Source organism: Cajanus cajan, chromosome 1 (assembly GCF_000230855.2).
Source record: "Cajanus cajan strain Asha chromosome 1, NIPB_CcT2T_4, whole genome shotgun sequence".
Taxonomy (NCBI): Eukaryota; Viridiplantae; Streptophyta; class Magnoliopsida; order Fabales; family Fabaceae; genus Cajanus; species Cajanus cajan.
This window is the reverse complement of record NC_138517.1, coordinates 3,774,941-3,789,069: the sequence shown is the minus strand read 5'-3', so window position 1 is coordinate 3,789,069 and position 14,129 is coordinate 3,774,941. Positions and strand designations below refer to the sequence as shown.

The following is a 14,129-nucleotide window of genomic DNA, read 5'->3' as shown; positions in this document are numbered from 1 at the left end:
GGTTTTGTGAACCTTCTTTTAATCGGGTCAATTTCTATATAAATAAAGTGGTAGTGGGGATTTCATGTTCTAGGATGTAACACCGTATGATTTAAGTATTTTAATTAATTATGTATTAATTATTATTTTGTTGTGATTGATGTTGTTTTAGAATTTTTTTTTTTGGGCAGAGTGGTTAAGGAATTCTAAATATTAAGTTATCTCTGTGTTAGTTTTGGTTAGGTTAGTTGGGTCAATTGAAGTAAGGATACATAAGATTTTTCTTAAGACATAAATATCATAAGTCTATGTTTTAAGAAAAACTAGAGAAAAGTTAGAGAGAATGTCTATGGAGCCAAAACAACCCTTCCTTCCATTACTTTCCTCTAATTCCTCATAAATTCTTTACACAATTGATTTGAGTTAGTATATTAGCGATTCAAAGCTTCTAGAGTCAAGAATCCCGAGTTGGGAGTTTTGCGGAGTTTTCGAGCTTGTCTTCCATTCCCTTATTCTCTGTTCACTTTTGGATCAACTAAAGGTAAAATAAGGTTCATTGAATGAATATTGTTTGATTTCAATTGTTGTCTGGAAATCATCATTTGTCTTGAGATTGATGAAAACCATGATGAATGGTAAACTGTAGTTGTTGTAGTGGTTTTTGGTGAAAATAGTGATTCTTGGATTCAGATGGATGCATGTGTTGTTTTGTATTGGAATGGTGTTATATATGTGGTATGTGTGTAGATGTTTTCTTTGCATGTTGCTTATTTGCTAGATTTTAGGTGGATTGAGCCAAATAAAGGTTCTATCAAGTGTAGAGTTCTTCATCATGTTAGGTGCACCTTCATGGTATTGGGCGTGGTTCAAGGCAAGGGTTCTCTACTCTGATCACACTGAGCACAAGATTGATAGCATCGATCGTGGATGAGAGAGAAAAGATTAACTTGGTTATGCCAAGCATGAGAATGAGAGGTGTTGGATGTGAGGGCTTGGAGAGTTCTTTGACTTGATGATGCTAGATGCAAGTGAAAAGGCATCGAGCGTGATCAAGTTAATGGCTCCCTGGTTGAATGATGTCAGACGCGAGTTAAGCAAAGACTCTCTACTTGAGTAAGACCGAGCTAGGTTTTACTACACTAGGCTTAAGAGATTAATAAGTTCTTTGCCTCATCCTTGCTAGACGTAGGTGGATTGGCAATGAGCGTGGGTGAGACAAAAAACTCTCTGTCTCGATAGCACTAGGCACATAGGGAATGGTGTTGGCCGTTGGTTAACTGATTAAATATGATGTTTTAAGTTGTTTAATAATTAAAAAATGATAACTCAATTATATAAAAAAATGTTGAAGTATGATGAGTTATTTATATGAATGATGATATGTGGTGATTTTTTGAAGTTTCTTACAGAGGATAGTTGATGAAGTTGTAAGATGTGTGTTATTTTAAGTTGTATGTTGAAAGTTAATGAAGTTGTATGTTGAAAGTTAATGAAGTTGTAAAGTTGTTAGACATGTGGTGAAGATACATATTTTAGTTGAGATGCATAAAAACTAGAGGAAAGTAAAGTTATTTTAGAAATAAAAATATCACATTGTGTGAATATAAGTTGTGGTGTTCCAATAATCCAAGTTGAGAACCCTTCAATAAAAAAGTTAACTTCTGAATGGGTAGTTATTATTGTCTCCTCTAGGATTTATGTAGAACTGTATGGGGTATAGATTGAAGCATACATAACTTGACCAATTGAGCAAAGTATGAGGGGGTAAAATCCATAATAGATTAGATGCATAGTATTTGAAGGGTAATTGATAGGCTAATCCCATATGAGACTTAGATATGCTTGTTATGGTCGTGATAAGTTCACATCCAAGTTATTCTTCATTGACAGTAGTACTAGACTTTCTTAATTTAAGTGACAAAATATGAGAAATCAATTTAATTTGTATACCTAGCACTTTGAGAAACCTAATGTTGTTCATACTTGACTTGGTTACGATAGGTTAGACGTTGTATTTGATAGGGTCTAACTACTTAAAATATTCACCTTTGTTGTAGGAGATCTTCGTAGTTGATATATGTCATGACATATTAGTTTTCTAAAGGTGCTTATGATGATATGGTTGTTTGTATTGTAAGTTGTTGCCTTGTTGATATGATGAGCTTGTTGACAAGTTGAAAGTTGCTAAGTTGTGTTGCCTTGAATGTTGATTAAACTATTTATATTGTATTGTTGCAAACTTTTGTTGCGAATGTTATGTTAGTTCTTTCACAAGCTTGCCCTTGCTTTTTCTTGGGATTGGAACTATAATGATTATATGTGATATGAAAGTAAAGTAGGATTAACAAGATGACTTGGTTGGTTGGTGAAAGGTCATGTTAATGATGACCTAGTTTTGGTGATGCTACTTTGATGTAGCATATTTGTTGTATAGACGCTTGACCGACAATAAGGAAGTTTTTGTGTACAATTATGTAGTTTATATAAATTATATGTGTATAGGATGTATATGTAACCCTATGAAGGGATTTGTGTTTTCATTATTATGTTTTCTGCCCTTTACATGTATAGATTACGTGAATGACTAAGTAACTATTACATGAGAACCTCAGAATTGTTGACTATCATTTAGTATTTTTTTATTGCGTAGTATTACAGTATACTAAGTGTTTGACTTGTTGGGTTGTTACAAAGTTGAGGATCGAACATCGACCCTTAGTTAAGAAATCCAAGTATTAAACCATTTGAGTTAACAATTTTTTTATAATTGTGTGAATAACTAATCTTTATTAAAGAATCACCTTTTTTCTTTGAGGTGAATAAGAAATAAATAAAGTGAAGAAAAGAAAAAGAAAGTAACTAAAAAATAAAGTGAAAATTAAAATTATTAGTATATGAGAGAAATATCAGATAAGTAAAAAAAAGATAAACTTTTTAATTAAATTATCTTAGATTAAATAAAAAAGTAACATTAATATTATAAATTAAATTACACAATTGGCCTTCAATAAAAAAAAGTAAAGAACATGTTTAGGATAGCAAAAATGCAAAATAAGAAAACTTCTCAAATCCTCTCATATTTTGCAAGGATTAAAAAATATGTAGGGTCCACCAAATCTTTCACATATTTTCACTAAATTTCATTATAGTAAAACGTTCAAAAACTTAACTTTCCTTCATTTTTATACTTTCTTTTTCATTCATCTTCCACTACACCAAAGAAAGGTTTTACGACATCTTACTTCTTAATTATTATTTTTTTCATTCACAAAACTTAAAAACTTAACCGTAAGATAACTTGATATTTGAATCAGTAGAATTTGTCTAATGGTGTGAGAATTAGAATAATATGTATATGATGTATCTATCTATTTATCTATTTCTTTTTTTTTTCCTCTCTATATATGTATAATATAACTTAAGATCTTATATCAATGATCAAATCAAATATCAGATGGTCTAACAACTTGTAATTAAGTTTTTTTGCTATGACAATTATTTATTTGATAAAAATTTAATTAAATTATACATTATACTCAAAATTTTATTAAAATGAATTAAAAAAAATTTACAATATTTTAATATATTAATTTTTCATGCGAGAAATTTTGGTCCCATAATTTTAATTTCCTAATTTGGATTTTCATATTTAAAAAAGTAAATAATCTTAGTCTTATCATTGATTCACTATCCAATTTTTATGTATGCGGTGACTTGCAATTTCAATGATCAAATTTTATTAAATTGAACAATTTATGTCACATAAACATTTAACTTGATATTATTTGTTAATTTATTATTTTAAATTAGATTATTTAATATAAAATTATTTACTATTTATTAACATATTTAATAAATTATTAAATAATTTAACTATAAAAAATAATAATGAATATCATATTAAAAATTAATGTAACATAAACTAAATAGTAAGTTTTTTTTTAAAAAAAAAGTGATTACATGGTAAGTTTTTTTTTTGGTGTTGAATTACATGGTAAGTTAGTAAAGAGACTAAAATTATCCGCTTTTTTAAATATATAAATCAAATTAAATAATTAAGAGCATGAGAACCAAAATTACCTGCACATTAAATTAAAAAGACAAAAATGTAATTGAACTTAATTTTTCATTTCAAACATAGGCCTGCACAGGGTCATTCCGATAGATAAAAAAGAAAGTTAGTTTTTAATTTCAAAGATAAGTGTAATTGCATCATCTAGTGGTCCCTACCAGTATTAATTGGGTGGTTCCTTGACTTAAACTGTGACTAGACCCATGACCCAGTGATTACGTTTGAACGTGTCAAACCCAATGATCAAATTAATATAGCCATATAGGTACCCTCAATTTCTTTAACCCTGTGTTTGGTAAAGAAAATAAAAAATTGAAAAATAGAGTGAAAAAAATAGATAAAAAAAATAAAATTTTAATTATTTGATTGAAGAAAAATAAGTAGAAAATGTGTGAGAAATTATATTTATATATATATATATCATCTTTTAATTTCTCTTCATTCTATTTTTCTTTAATTAAATAACTTTATTTATTTTTACTCTTTTATTTTTACTTTTTCACCTTATTTTTTATTCATTTTTTTCTATTAATAAATTCTAACTTTTTTCAGTCAGGTCAACTAATTTACTTTTTTTTCCCTTTTTTTTGTGTGTAATCATTAACGTTTATTAATCAAGCAGTTGAAGGTATGGAAGGGTGTAATAATGGGTTAAATTCTTTGAGAGTTGTTAATGTACTTTCTAACATCGATGTCAATTATATTATACCAATAACGATAGTAGCAGTATTAATGACAGTGATAACCATATTATTAATAGTGAAATCGATAACAATATTATCTTAAATATTAAGTTTAGGAAAATTCTACTGTACCTTTCTTAAAAAAGAGGTACTGGTACAGTTGGAATTTTAATTTCATCCTAAATTTTCTATTTTTAATAATTTATTTATATAATATTTTTATATTTTTGAATTATTTTAATAATTTTTTTAGTATTTTATCCTTCCATTATCTTTCTAAATTATTTAGTCATTTTATTTTTTTAATTTTATATGTTGTAATTTTTTTTTGTAATAATATCACTATATACTTAAATAATTTAATTTTAATAATTTTTAGCATATATAATTTTTTTCCTTAAATTTTAAATTTTTACAGTGTAAATTAATTCTATTATTTTTTACTTCTATTATTTGTTGATTCTTTTAATATTTTTATAACATTATTATTACAATCTTATAATTTTAATCTTTATAATTTTGTCTTATCTTTTATTATAGGCTAAAAACCTAATTTGGTCCCTTATAATAATTTTTTGTTCCAATTTAGTCTCATTTTTATTTTTGATTTCAATTTGGTCTCAAACTAATTAATTAGTTTCAATTTAGTCTCAAATTAATTAATTGGTTTCAATGTGGGACTTCCGTCCAAATTATTTAAACGGAGTTAACTTTTGGCCACGTGGATGCCACGTAGATGCATACGTGATTATCTTATTAATTTAGTCTCATTTTTATTTTATTATGTTTATCTTATTAATTTTTATTATTTTATTATTCTAATCTTAAATAAGTTGCAAAAAATTATAAAGTGATATTTAAATATTTCTTCAAACAGAAAGAGAAAAAGAAAAAATTATTACTCTATTTATAAGACAATTATATTTTATAAATATAAGTGATTTTAAAATTTTTACCATAAAAAAATATTTTTCAAAATTATAATATTTTTTAATAAAATTAATAAAGAATATTGGTTTAATTGCATTTTTTATCCCTCAAGTGCTACAATTGTGCAGTTTTGATCTGCAAGATTTTAATTGGGTAATTTTAGTCCTTAAAGAATTACAATTGCGCGATTTTGGTCCTTCAATTTTTAATTGAACAATTTTAGTCCCTCGAATATCATAATAGTATAATTTTAGTTTCTCTCATTAAAAATTAATAATTTTAATATATATATATAATGTTTTAAAATTAAATAATTATTTATCTATTCAAATTAACATATATTATAATTTTCGATATTATATCAATAATATTATTAATATATTTATAGAGAAACTAATAATTTGATAAATATAACTTGTTATATATTAAAATACTAATAATATATAAATTTTATTTATTTAGTAATAATAAATATATATCATTTAATACATTAAAAAAAATATAATATACGTTAATTTAAATAAGCAAACAATTATATAGTTTTAAAACATTTTATATATATATATATATATATTTAAAATTATTAAATTTTTAATGAGAAAGACTAAAATTGCACAATTATGATATTTGAGAGATTAAAATTGTTAAATTAAAAATTGTGAGGCTAAAATTACACACTTTTAAGGACTGAAATTACTCAATTAAAATTTTAGGGATCAAAATTGCATAATTATAATACTTGAGTGATCACAATTAAACACACTTTTAAACACAATTGGAACGGGCCGTTCCGGTTTCAGAACGACCCGTTCTTCTTCACTGTTGGTGTTTTAATTTTGCAACCAGAAACGGCCCGTTCCGATTTCAGAACGGGCCGTTCTGGTTCCAGGTATTTTCAAAAAAATTCTCATCCACGTATGCATCTACGTGGCCAAAAGTTAACTCCGTTTAAATAATTTGGACAGAAGTCCCACATTGAAACTAATTAATTAATTTGGAACTAAATTGAAACCAATTAATTAGTTTGGGACCAAATTGAAACAAAAAATAAAAGTGGGACTAAATTGAAACAAAAAATTATTATAAGAGACCAAATTAAGTTTTTAGCCTTTATTATATAAATGTAATCTTGATTGCAATAACGAACGTTAATGATTGAAAGGAAACTCGAGTGCAATAAGACAATCATAGAATCTCAGTGACATACACAAGTATAGTCACAGAGAAGCAAATAAGGAAACTCTAGTGTACGTGGGTTAGACAACTGTAAGGCTATGAAAGGAAGCATATATTTAAACTGAAGATCAAGTAATATATAACATGTTGAACGATCCATTTTATAATATAACATTAAAAATTTCCCTAGAATGTAATGTATTTTATTTTAAGAGGGAGATTTTGTTGCCGAACTAGTAGCTAGGAGAAGAAAACATAGGTTTTGGTGGTACATTCAAGGAATTCATGTTGCCTTCCAACATATCTACCACTCTACCCCAGTGTCCCTGTAGTACCTGACATGAAATAATGCTTTCTTTCCTAGGACACAACTTTGTTAGTCCAAAATCTGATTGATATCTTGGGGGCAAAAATTCACATCCAAAAGAATATTATGTGGTTTTATGTCAAAATGTAAAATCTGAGTTTTGCATCCTGTTAGAAAAACAATTCAAATTTTTAAATTTAAATTTTTAAGATATTATTTAGATTTTTAAAAAATATTTTCTTTTAGAATATTGTTTAGAATTGAAATATATTGTATTTATTTTAGAGATTTGTTTCTTCTTTAAAAATTGTGATGTAAGTTTAATAAATAGAGATACTCTAGGAAAAATGTCAACAATATTCGTCTAACATGAATTAATTAAGTAAATTATTCTTAACTTAAAAATATATGCCTCCCTTTAAAATCTTTAAAAATTAATTATAGACTTATTCTACATATGAGCATTATTTCATTTTGATGAAATTAAATTCAATTGTTATTTTTTTTAGCTCAATTATAGTGTAGCTTGCTCCTATATGTTTTTCCGACGTACAATAATAAATAATGTTACATACAATGACATATAAAAAAATATTATTATAAATATAATTAATATATATATATATATATGTATAAATTTATTTAATATATTATTATATATAACTTTAATATTAATTTTAAATAAGATTTTAAAATATTTATTATATGTCATTGTAATTTATATTCACACTTTTTAACAATATACCAACATATATTATATTTATAGTGTAAATAAAAAAATATAGTGATATATATTATGTCATTGTAGGATTTATCTCCCTATATAATAATTTTCTTGTAATATTTACTAGTTCTATCCATAGGAAAACATTTATAAATTGATGCATTTTAATTAAACTTTACTAAATTATGATATTTCAAATTATGACAACTTATACGTGCTAAATAGTTATAGTTCTTACTTTTTTAATGTAAAATTGACTAAGTGTCACTCAAGCTAATTAATCCATTAACACATTTTATTTGTTTTTGTTCTAGAAAATTTTTTTAAGACAGATGATAGAAATGTGTACCTAAATCAATTATAATATTTTTAAAAAATTATTTAATGTTTTTATGTTTTTTAGAGGAGAATTTTAAAATATTAAGTTTTTAAGAATATTTCACATCCAATTAATTTTTTCTATAAATAATTTTTTATTATAATTCTAATTAAATTGTATGAATTAACTTTAATTGTTTTGAAATATTTAATTGTATTATAATTCTTATTTTGAAATTTTTTATTAATAATATATTTTACATTTCACTTTGTATAAATTTCATAATTTTAACTAGATTAAAAAAATATATTGTATATATTGAAACGTATTATAAATTTAAATAGAATAGCAGAACACGAATTATGTAAACTCTCACCTACCTACCAATATACTGAGAAATATTTATAAGATCGTATATCCGTATTCAAACCGTATCCACATATATTTTTATTGAAAGCATACTCGTATCACGTACACGTACGGGAATGTATGCCGAATTATGCCTTAGTATGGACGTCTTCAATATCTTTTTAGAAAGTGACAGTTGTACTAGCGCTAGTTATTCTACAAAAGTGCTTACTGTAGAATTCACCATTTCATCCAAAAAAAACTACTTATGCCTTGCCTTGGATCTATTCTTTGTGCGCTCAATCTATTCACACTGAAAGCTGCTAAATTTTACAAGAACTAACTATAGAACATAAAACGCATATATATAAAATATTAAGAAGGTAGTTAGAGCATAAACATTAAGGATACACATCTATGAATCCACCCATATTAAATGACATGGGAGCCAAGTCTAGGCAAACCTTGATTCATATATAACAAAGAAATCACCAAGTCAAGGCAAGTATCACTAGAATATAATTATCCGTTTTACAAACTAAATTGGAAGAGATTGCAAAGAAATTTACTTCAAGAAAGAACTGGTTTTGGAGGAATTTCCAGGGAATTGATTTTGCCTTCCAACATATCTATTACTTCACTCATTGTAGGTCTATCTAGTGGAATAGTTTGAACACACCATAACCCCACTAAAGACATTCTTTTTGCTATCTCATTTTCTTCTGTGGTCAACACCTTATCAAGTTTCAAGACATTGCCCTCATCTAGCCTATTGTATAACCAATATGGGAAGTATAACTCACTTCCTCCGGCTTCAGGATCAATATTCTTCCTCCCTCCCACCATTTCTAGCAGCATCATTCCATAACTGTAAACATCAGATTTGTGTGAAACTCTACCAAGATGCCTATTACACACTTCTGGAGCTTTATACCCCGTTGTTCCTCTTTGATCTGACATGTGAATAGTGCTCTCTTTCCTTGAACTAAGCTTTGCAAGGCCAAAATCTGATACCTTGGGACAAAAGTTCTCATCCAAAAGAATGTTATGTGGTTTTATGTCAAAATGTAAAATTTGAGTGTTGCATCCCCTATGCAAATACTCTAGTCCTCGGGCTATCCCTATAGCAATTTGGCACAAATTATCCCAACTTAGTAATCGGCTATTTTCAAGTTCTTTATTGTAAATAAACTTGTCGAGGGAACCATTAGCCATAAATTCGTAAATGAGAGCTTTATTGCTGCCTTCAAAACAGAATCCGAGAAGTTGGACAACATTAACATGAGAAGTTCTACTAATACTAGTAACCTCGTTGATAAATCCTTTGTCATTTTCTTTGGATGCATTCAGTATCTTAACAGCAACAGGGCAACCATTACTCTCTCCTTTGTATACAACACCAAAACTACCTTCACCCAATTTCTCTGTGAAGGATTTGGTCATTTTCTTGATTTCTGAAAATTTATATCTTTGTAGAGTTGGGGCTCCATTTTCTTGTAGGGATGTTTCAGTATCAAGGTCACTCTTTGGTGATCGGTTAAATTTAAAACCACAAATTATGGCGCACGTCAATAATGCTATTATCACAATCACAATTGCTATACCTGTTAGCAAATATAATAGGAGAATTAGGAGTAAGAAACAATAGATATCCTTTTATTTTTTTTATCAGTTTAATGTAGACTTATTTAACGATTGATATGTTAAGAATAAAATTTATAGTTGTTAATTCTCTATGGGTTGATTATAAAGGCTAACTTTCTATCTAAAGATTTTTTAGGTTATTTACAAACATATACAGGTCTTTATTTTTGGATTCATTAACAAAAGCAGAAGACATAATCTAAGATATATCGCCTATCACATTGTTTTTATGTTGCAGATAAATTGAAATATGAAAGGATGATTGATCTATTACCTATATAGACTTTCCTCATCCGAAATTGGTGGTTACCTGCAACAATAAGTATAGTGAGAGGAGTTGTTATCATGACTTAGTCTTTTAGGAAGATTATTCAGAGTGGAACTAAGAAAATACCCTATTCAATAGTAATCACTTAACAATGAAAGGGGATGACAAAAATGCATACATGATCACATTTAAGTTATCACATCCCATTCCACATTTCAGTCTCCTATACCATAAAACATTAGCAGAGATTAACAAAGTATTTGGTTGAAAAGGAACAGAGCAGAGGTAAGAGATTTTTTTAAAAATTTGTTTTGTTGGAGGGAAATAGAGGAGAGGGGAGGAATTTTTTAAATTTATCTTATTTAATTCAAATTTTAGGAAGAGAAGAGAGGAGAGGCAAAAAGGGGTGGGGAGCAAACTACTTCGTAACCCAATCTTAGCCCCCTTCCAATTGGGGGATATAAAGGTGGGAAAGACTTTAAAACATTTGCAATATGTCTAAAATATTTTTTTCTTTTATTTTAAATTTAAAATTATAAAGATATAAAAGTAAATTGATTTTCAAATCCTTCTTCTTATCTTGTGAACCAAGCAAGAAAAGTTACTTCCCTTCCTCTCAAACAAACAAAATTATTAACTCCTTTCCTTTCCCTCTACTAAAATTTCTTTTCTCTCTTTCGAACTCACCAGACCTTAAAGAACTATATTGGAGAGATTCATTTTAACCACATAACATTTATGTAACGGCAAATCAACCTCCATTTTTGAGAAACCAGAGTGGATATCATGTAACTGTTTGACTTCTCGAAGTATATCCAATAACTTAATCTAAATTAAGAGAAAAAACAACAGATCTATATACTTGAAGCAAGATAAAACTGACCTGATACTAGTGTTGGTGTCTTTATTGGTATTAATAATGGTGACAAAGGACTAGGAGATAAAAATGTTGGTACTTGTGATGGTGATGGTGCTGGTGACAAAAATCCTGCATGGGGTGGTATTGTTGTTGATGTGTTGTTGGAGTTGGTGGTAGTGCTGCTCTTGTTACAACTTTGGCGTTATATCTATGATAACTACCGTTTCGATAACTACTGTTTTGATATCTCGATATGCAGCCTGTTTAATATTTTTTCATTCAAAATTATTAATACATAATAGGTGAGATTTAAAGATTTTAAACTAGCTGCTGAAGGAAGAAACATTAGTGGCATCAGCCAGTAGTACATAATGGCAAACGAAGGAGCAAAATCATAAACTACTCCAATAGTTATTAAATTAATAATTAACAAGTGTAAAAATAATTTTCATAAACTTGTGCATTGCAGTAAAGTGCTCAAATACTAGCACATAAATGTCAACAGTTAAGATCTAAAAAAAATGTTAATTTTTAATATTAATATAGTGAATGTCAAAGAAAACGAAGTTATGATTTTGAAGGAGCTAATCTAAATTAGACGGAGGAATCCATACTGGTGACTGTAATAGTAGCGTTTTCTGCTACCACATAAGTCTCTGCAGATAGTTTCACACCACTATAAGTTACCCGTGCCACGTTAGCAGAACCATTTTCACTTCCCAGTGACCGTTTGACCACGCTGCTGCTGCAATCTGTTTACCAAATTGTTTTCGTTAATAATCGAATTTTATAAGAGAAAATGGCATGTGCACGTATATGGCATCCAATTAGAACTACGGACTAGTAATTGGAATTGAGATAGATCTACCTTAGTTTAAGTTCAATAATTTTCGTCATCATAATATTTTCTATAAATAAAAATATGAAATCCGATTAAATTCAATCATTTAATTATGGTAGCGTGACTATTTTTGCTGATGATAAATCCTGCTGAAAATTTAGATGACCATATTCAAATGGAATTTCTTATTTTAATCATGATTTTATTTTTTTGCTATACTAATAAAGCACACCAAATAACGTACTTTTCTTATCATGGCACGAAATGGAGACAATATCGACATTAAGGTTGCCCTGAGCATTCCCATTTCCGAAAGATTCATGTATCGAGTTACCTGCATTAATCAGTAAGCAGTAACCCTTCAATAACTAGATTTTAGGTATCTAAATCAAGGAAAAAATAAAATCTTAATTTAACAAAAAAAAAAAAAAAAAAAACTGCATATGTGCAATTCCTGGTGATACATGGATCTGTATAAGTCAATGAAAAAAAAATGCTTAATTAGAAAGGAATATACGTACCCTCAAAATTGACATGACTGGTAGTGGTGGTTGGAAGAAGAAGAAGAAGCGTTGCAGTTAGAGAGAAGAGGAAGAAGAGAGGGAGAGTGCGAGACATGTAGGAGTTTGAATGCACATGAAAATGCTAAAATTTGAGGTACCTCATAAGCTTAAAAAGGATGATTGATGGAGCATATAGCATAAGGTTGCTTGCAGCTGTATGGGACACATTGACCGTTTACTCAGGTCAAGTCATCAAGCATGGTTGACACTTACCCCAAAGAGGAAGAGGGGGAAGAAAATAAAGTAAGAACAAACAAGTTTCCAGTTTATAAATAAATAAAAATACGTCAAAAATGCAAGTTATTTTCTTTGAAGAGAAATAGAGGATAAATAATGTGAAGATTATTAGTTTTTGAGAATTTTAAAAATATTATATATTGTTATAAAAATCTAATTTGATTTCCAAATGTATTTTCACTCAAGTGCAAGTGCAAGTGATTTTGCACGTGTTTAAAGCATTTTAACTCTACTGATCGATAGTATTTCCTAAAAGATAACTCAACTTACAATGGCTCAACTCAAGTTCTCTCACTTTACAGAAATACATGTCCTCCATGCAATTTTGCAGGTTTCTGTGGCTAATTTTGAAAAAAAGAAAAAAGAAAAAACATATTTCACTCCTTTTTCTGTCAAGGACGGATTGTGTTTAATAATGGATCTCAAATAAAACATGCTTTCCTTCCCTTCTCGTAGCCTTCATTCGGTAAAGAAGAAACAACCAACAAATTTGAGTCAACGTTATTTTTCAACTTAATTTTTTTTTGTTGCTAAATTAATATTGTTTCTATTTGAATTTCTTTCATTTTTATATTTAAAATTACAAAACTTATGAAAATTAGCCCAAACATTAAAAACGCCAAAAACAACACATAATGTTGAATTTAAGAAATTTTAAATACTAATTTCATCCATGTTGAAATGAAAAGCCACAATGACAAAATAATGTTTTTTTTAGTAACATTAGCAAAATGTTACTATGAATAAATATTATTAATATACTTTTGTGATATTTTATTAAACATAAGATAAAATTTGTATTACTAAAGACTTTTAAACTACATTTTATATATTAATAGCAATATTTTTAAAAATGGTATCGAAGTGGTATTTTGTAACATTTTAATAATGTTACTAAATTTTATAGACTTTATTAAATGATAATTAATATTAATATAGATTGTAATATCACTTATACTTCTATAATTTTATTAAGATTGAAGATATCTTAAGTTCTATTTTTATAAGAGAAGATATCCTATGTTATTACTAAATTTATATCACATATGAAAGTTCATTTATCTTAGGTTTCACATTATAATTATATATGTTCTTTATGTATCATTATTTTATTCTATGTGAAACTTTAATTTTGTGAAATAATAAGAGATTAGAGAAATATACTCTTTATATGTTATT

General features: G+C 27.5%; 1 protein-coding gene across 1 annotated transcript; it reads right to left on the bottom strand.

Annotated features, from left to right (window-relative positions):
* Positions 1-8,886: 8,886 nt before the first annotated feature.
* Positions 8,887-12,942, bottom strand: LOC109792138 (LEAF RUST 10 DISEASE-RESISTANCE LOCUS RECEPTOR-LIKE PROTEIN KINASE-like 2.5). Its single transcript, XM_020351518.3, has 6 exons — positions 12,672-12,942; positions 12,395-12,484; positions 11,924-12,061; positions 11,334-11,569; positions 10,457-10,492; positions 8,887-10,142 (listed from the first exon to the last, which is right to left on the bottom strand). Exons 5-6 carry the CDS (start codon positions 10,473-10,475, stop codon positions 9,109-9,111), a joined length of 1,053 nt encoding a protein of 350 aa, XP_020207107.2. The 5' UTR covers positions 10,476-10,492; positions 11,334-11,569; positions 11,924-12,061; positions 12,395-12,484; positions 12,672-12,942; the 3' UTR covers positions 8,887-9,108.
* Positions 12,943-14,129: the final 1,187 nt, after the last annotated feature.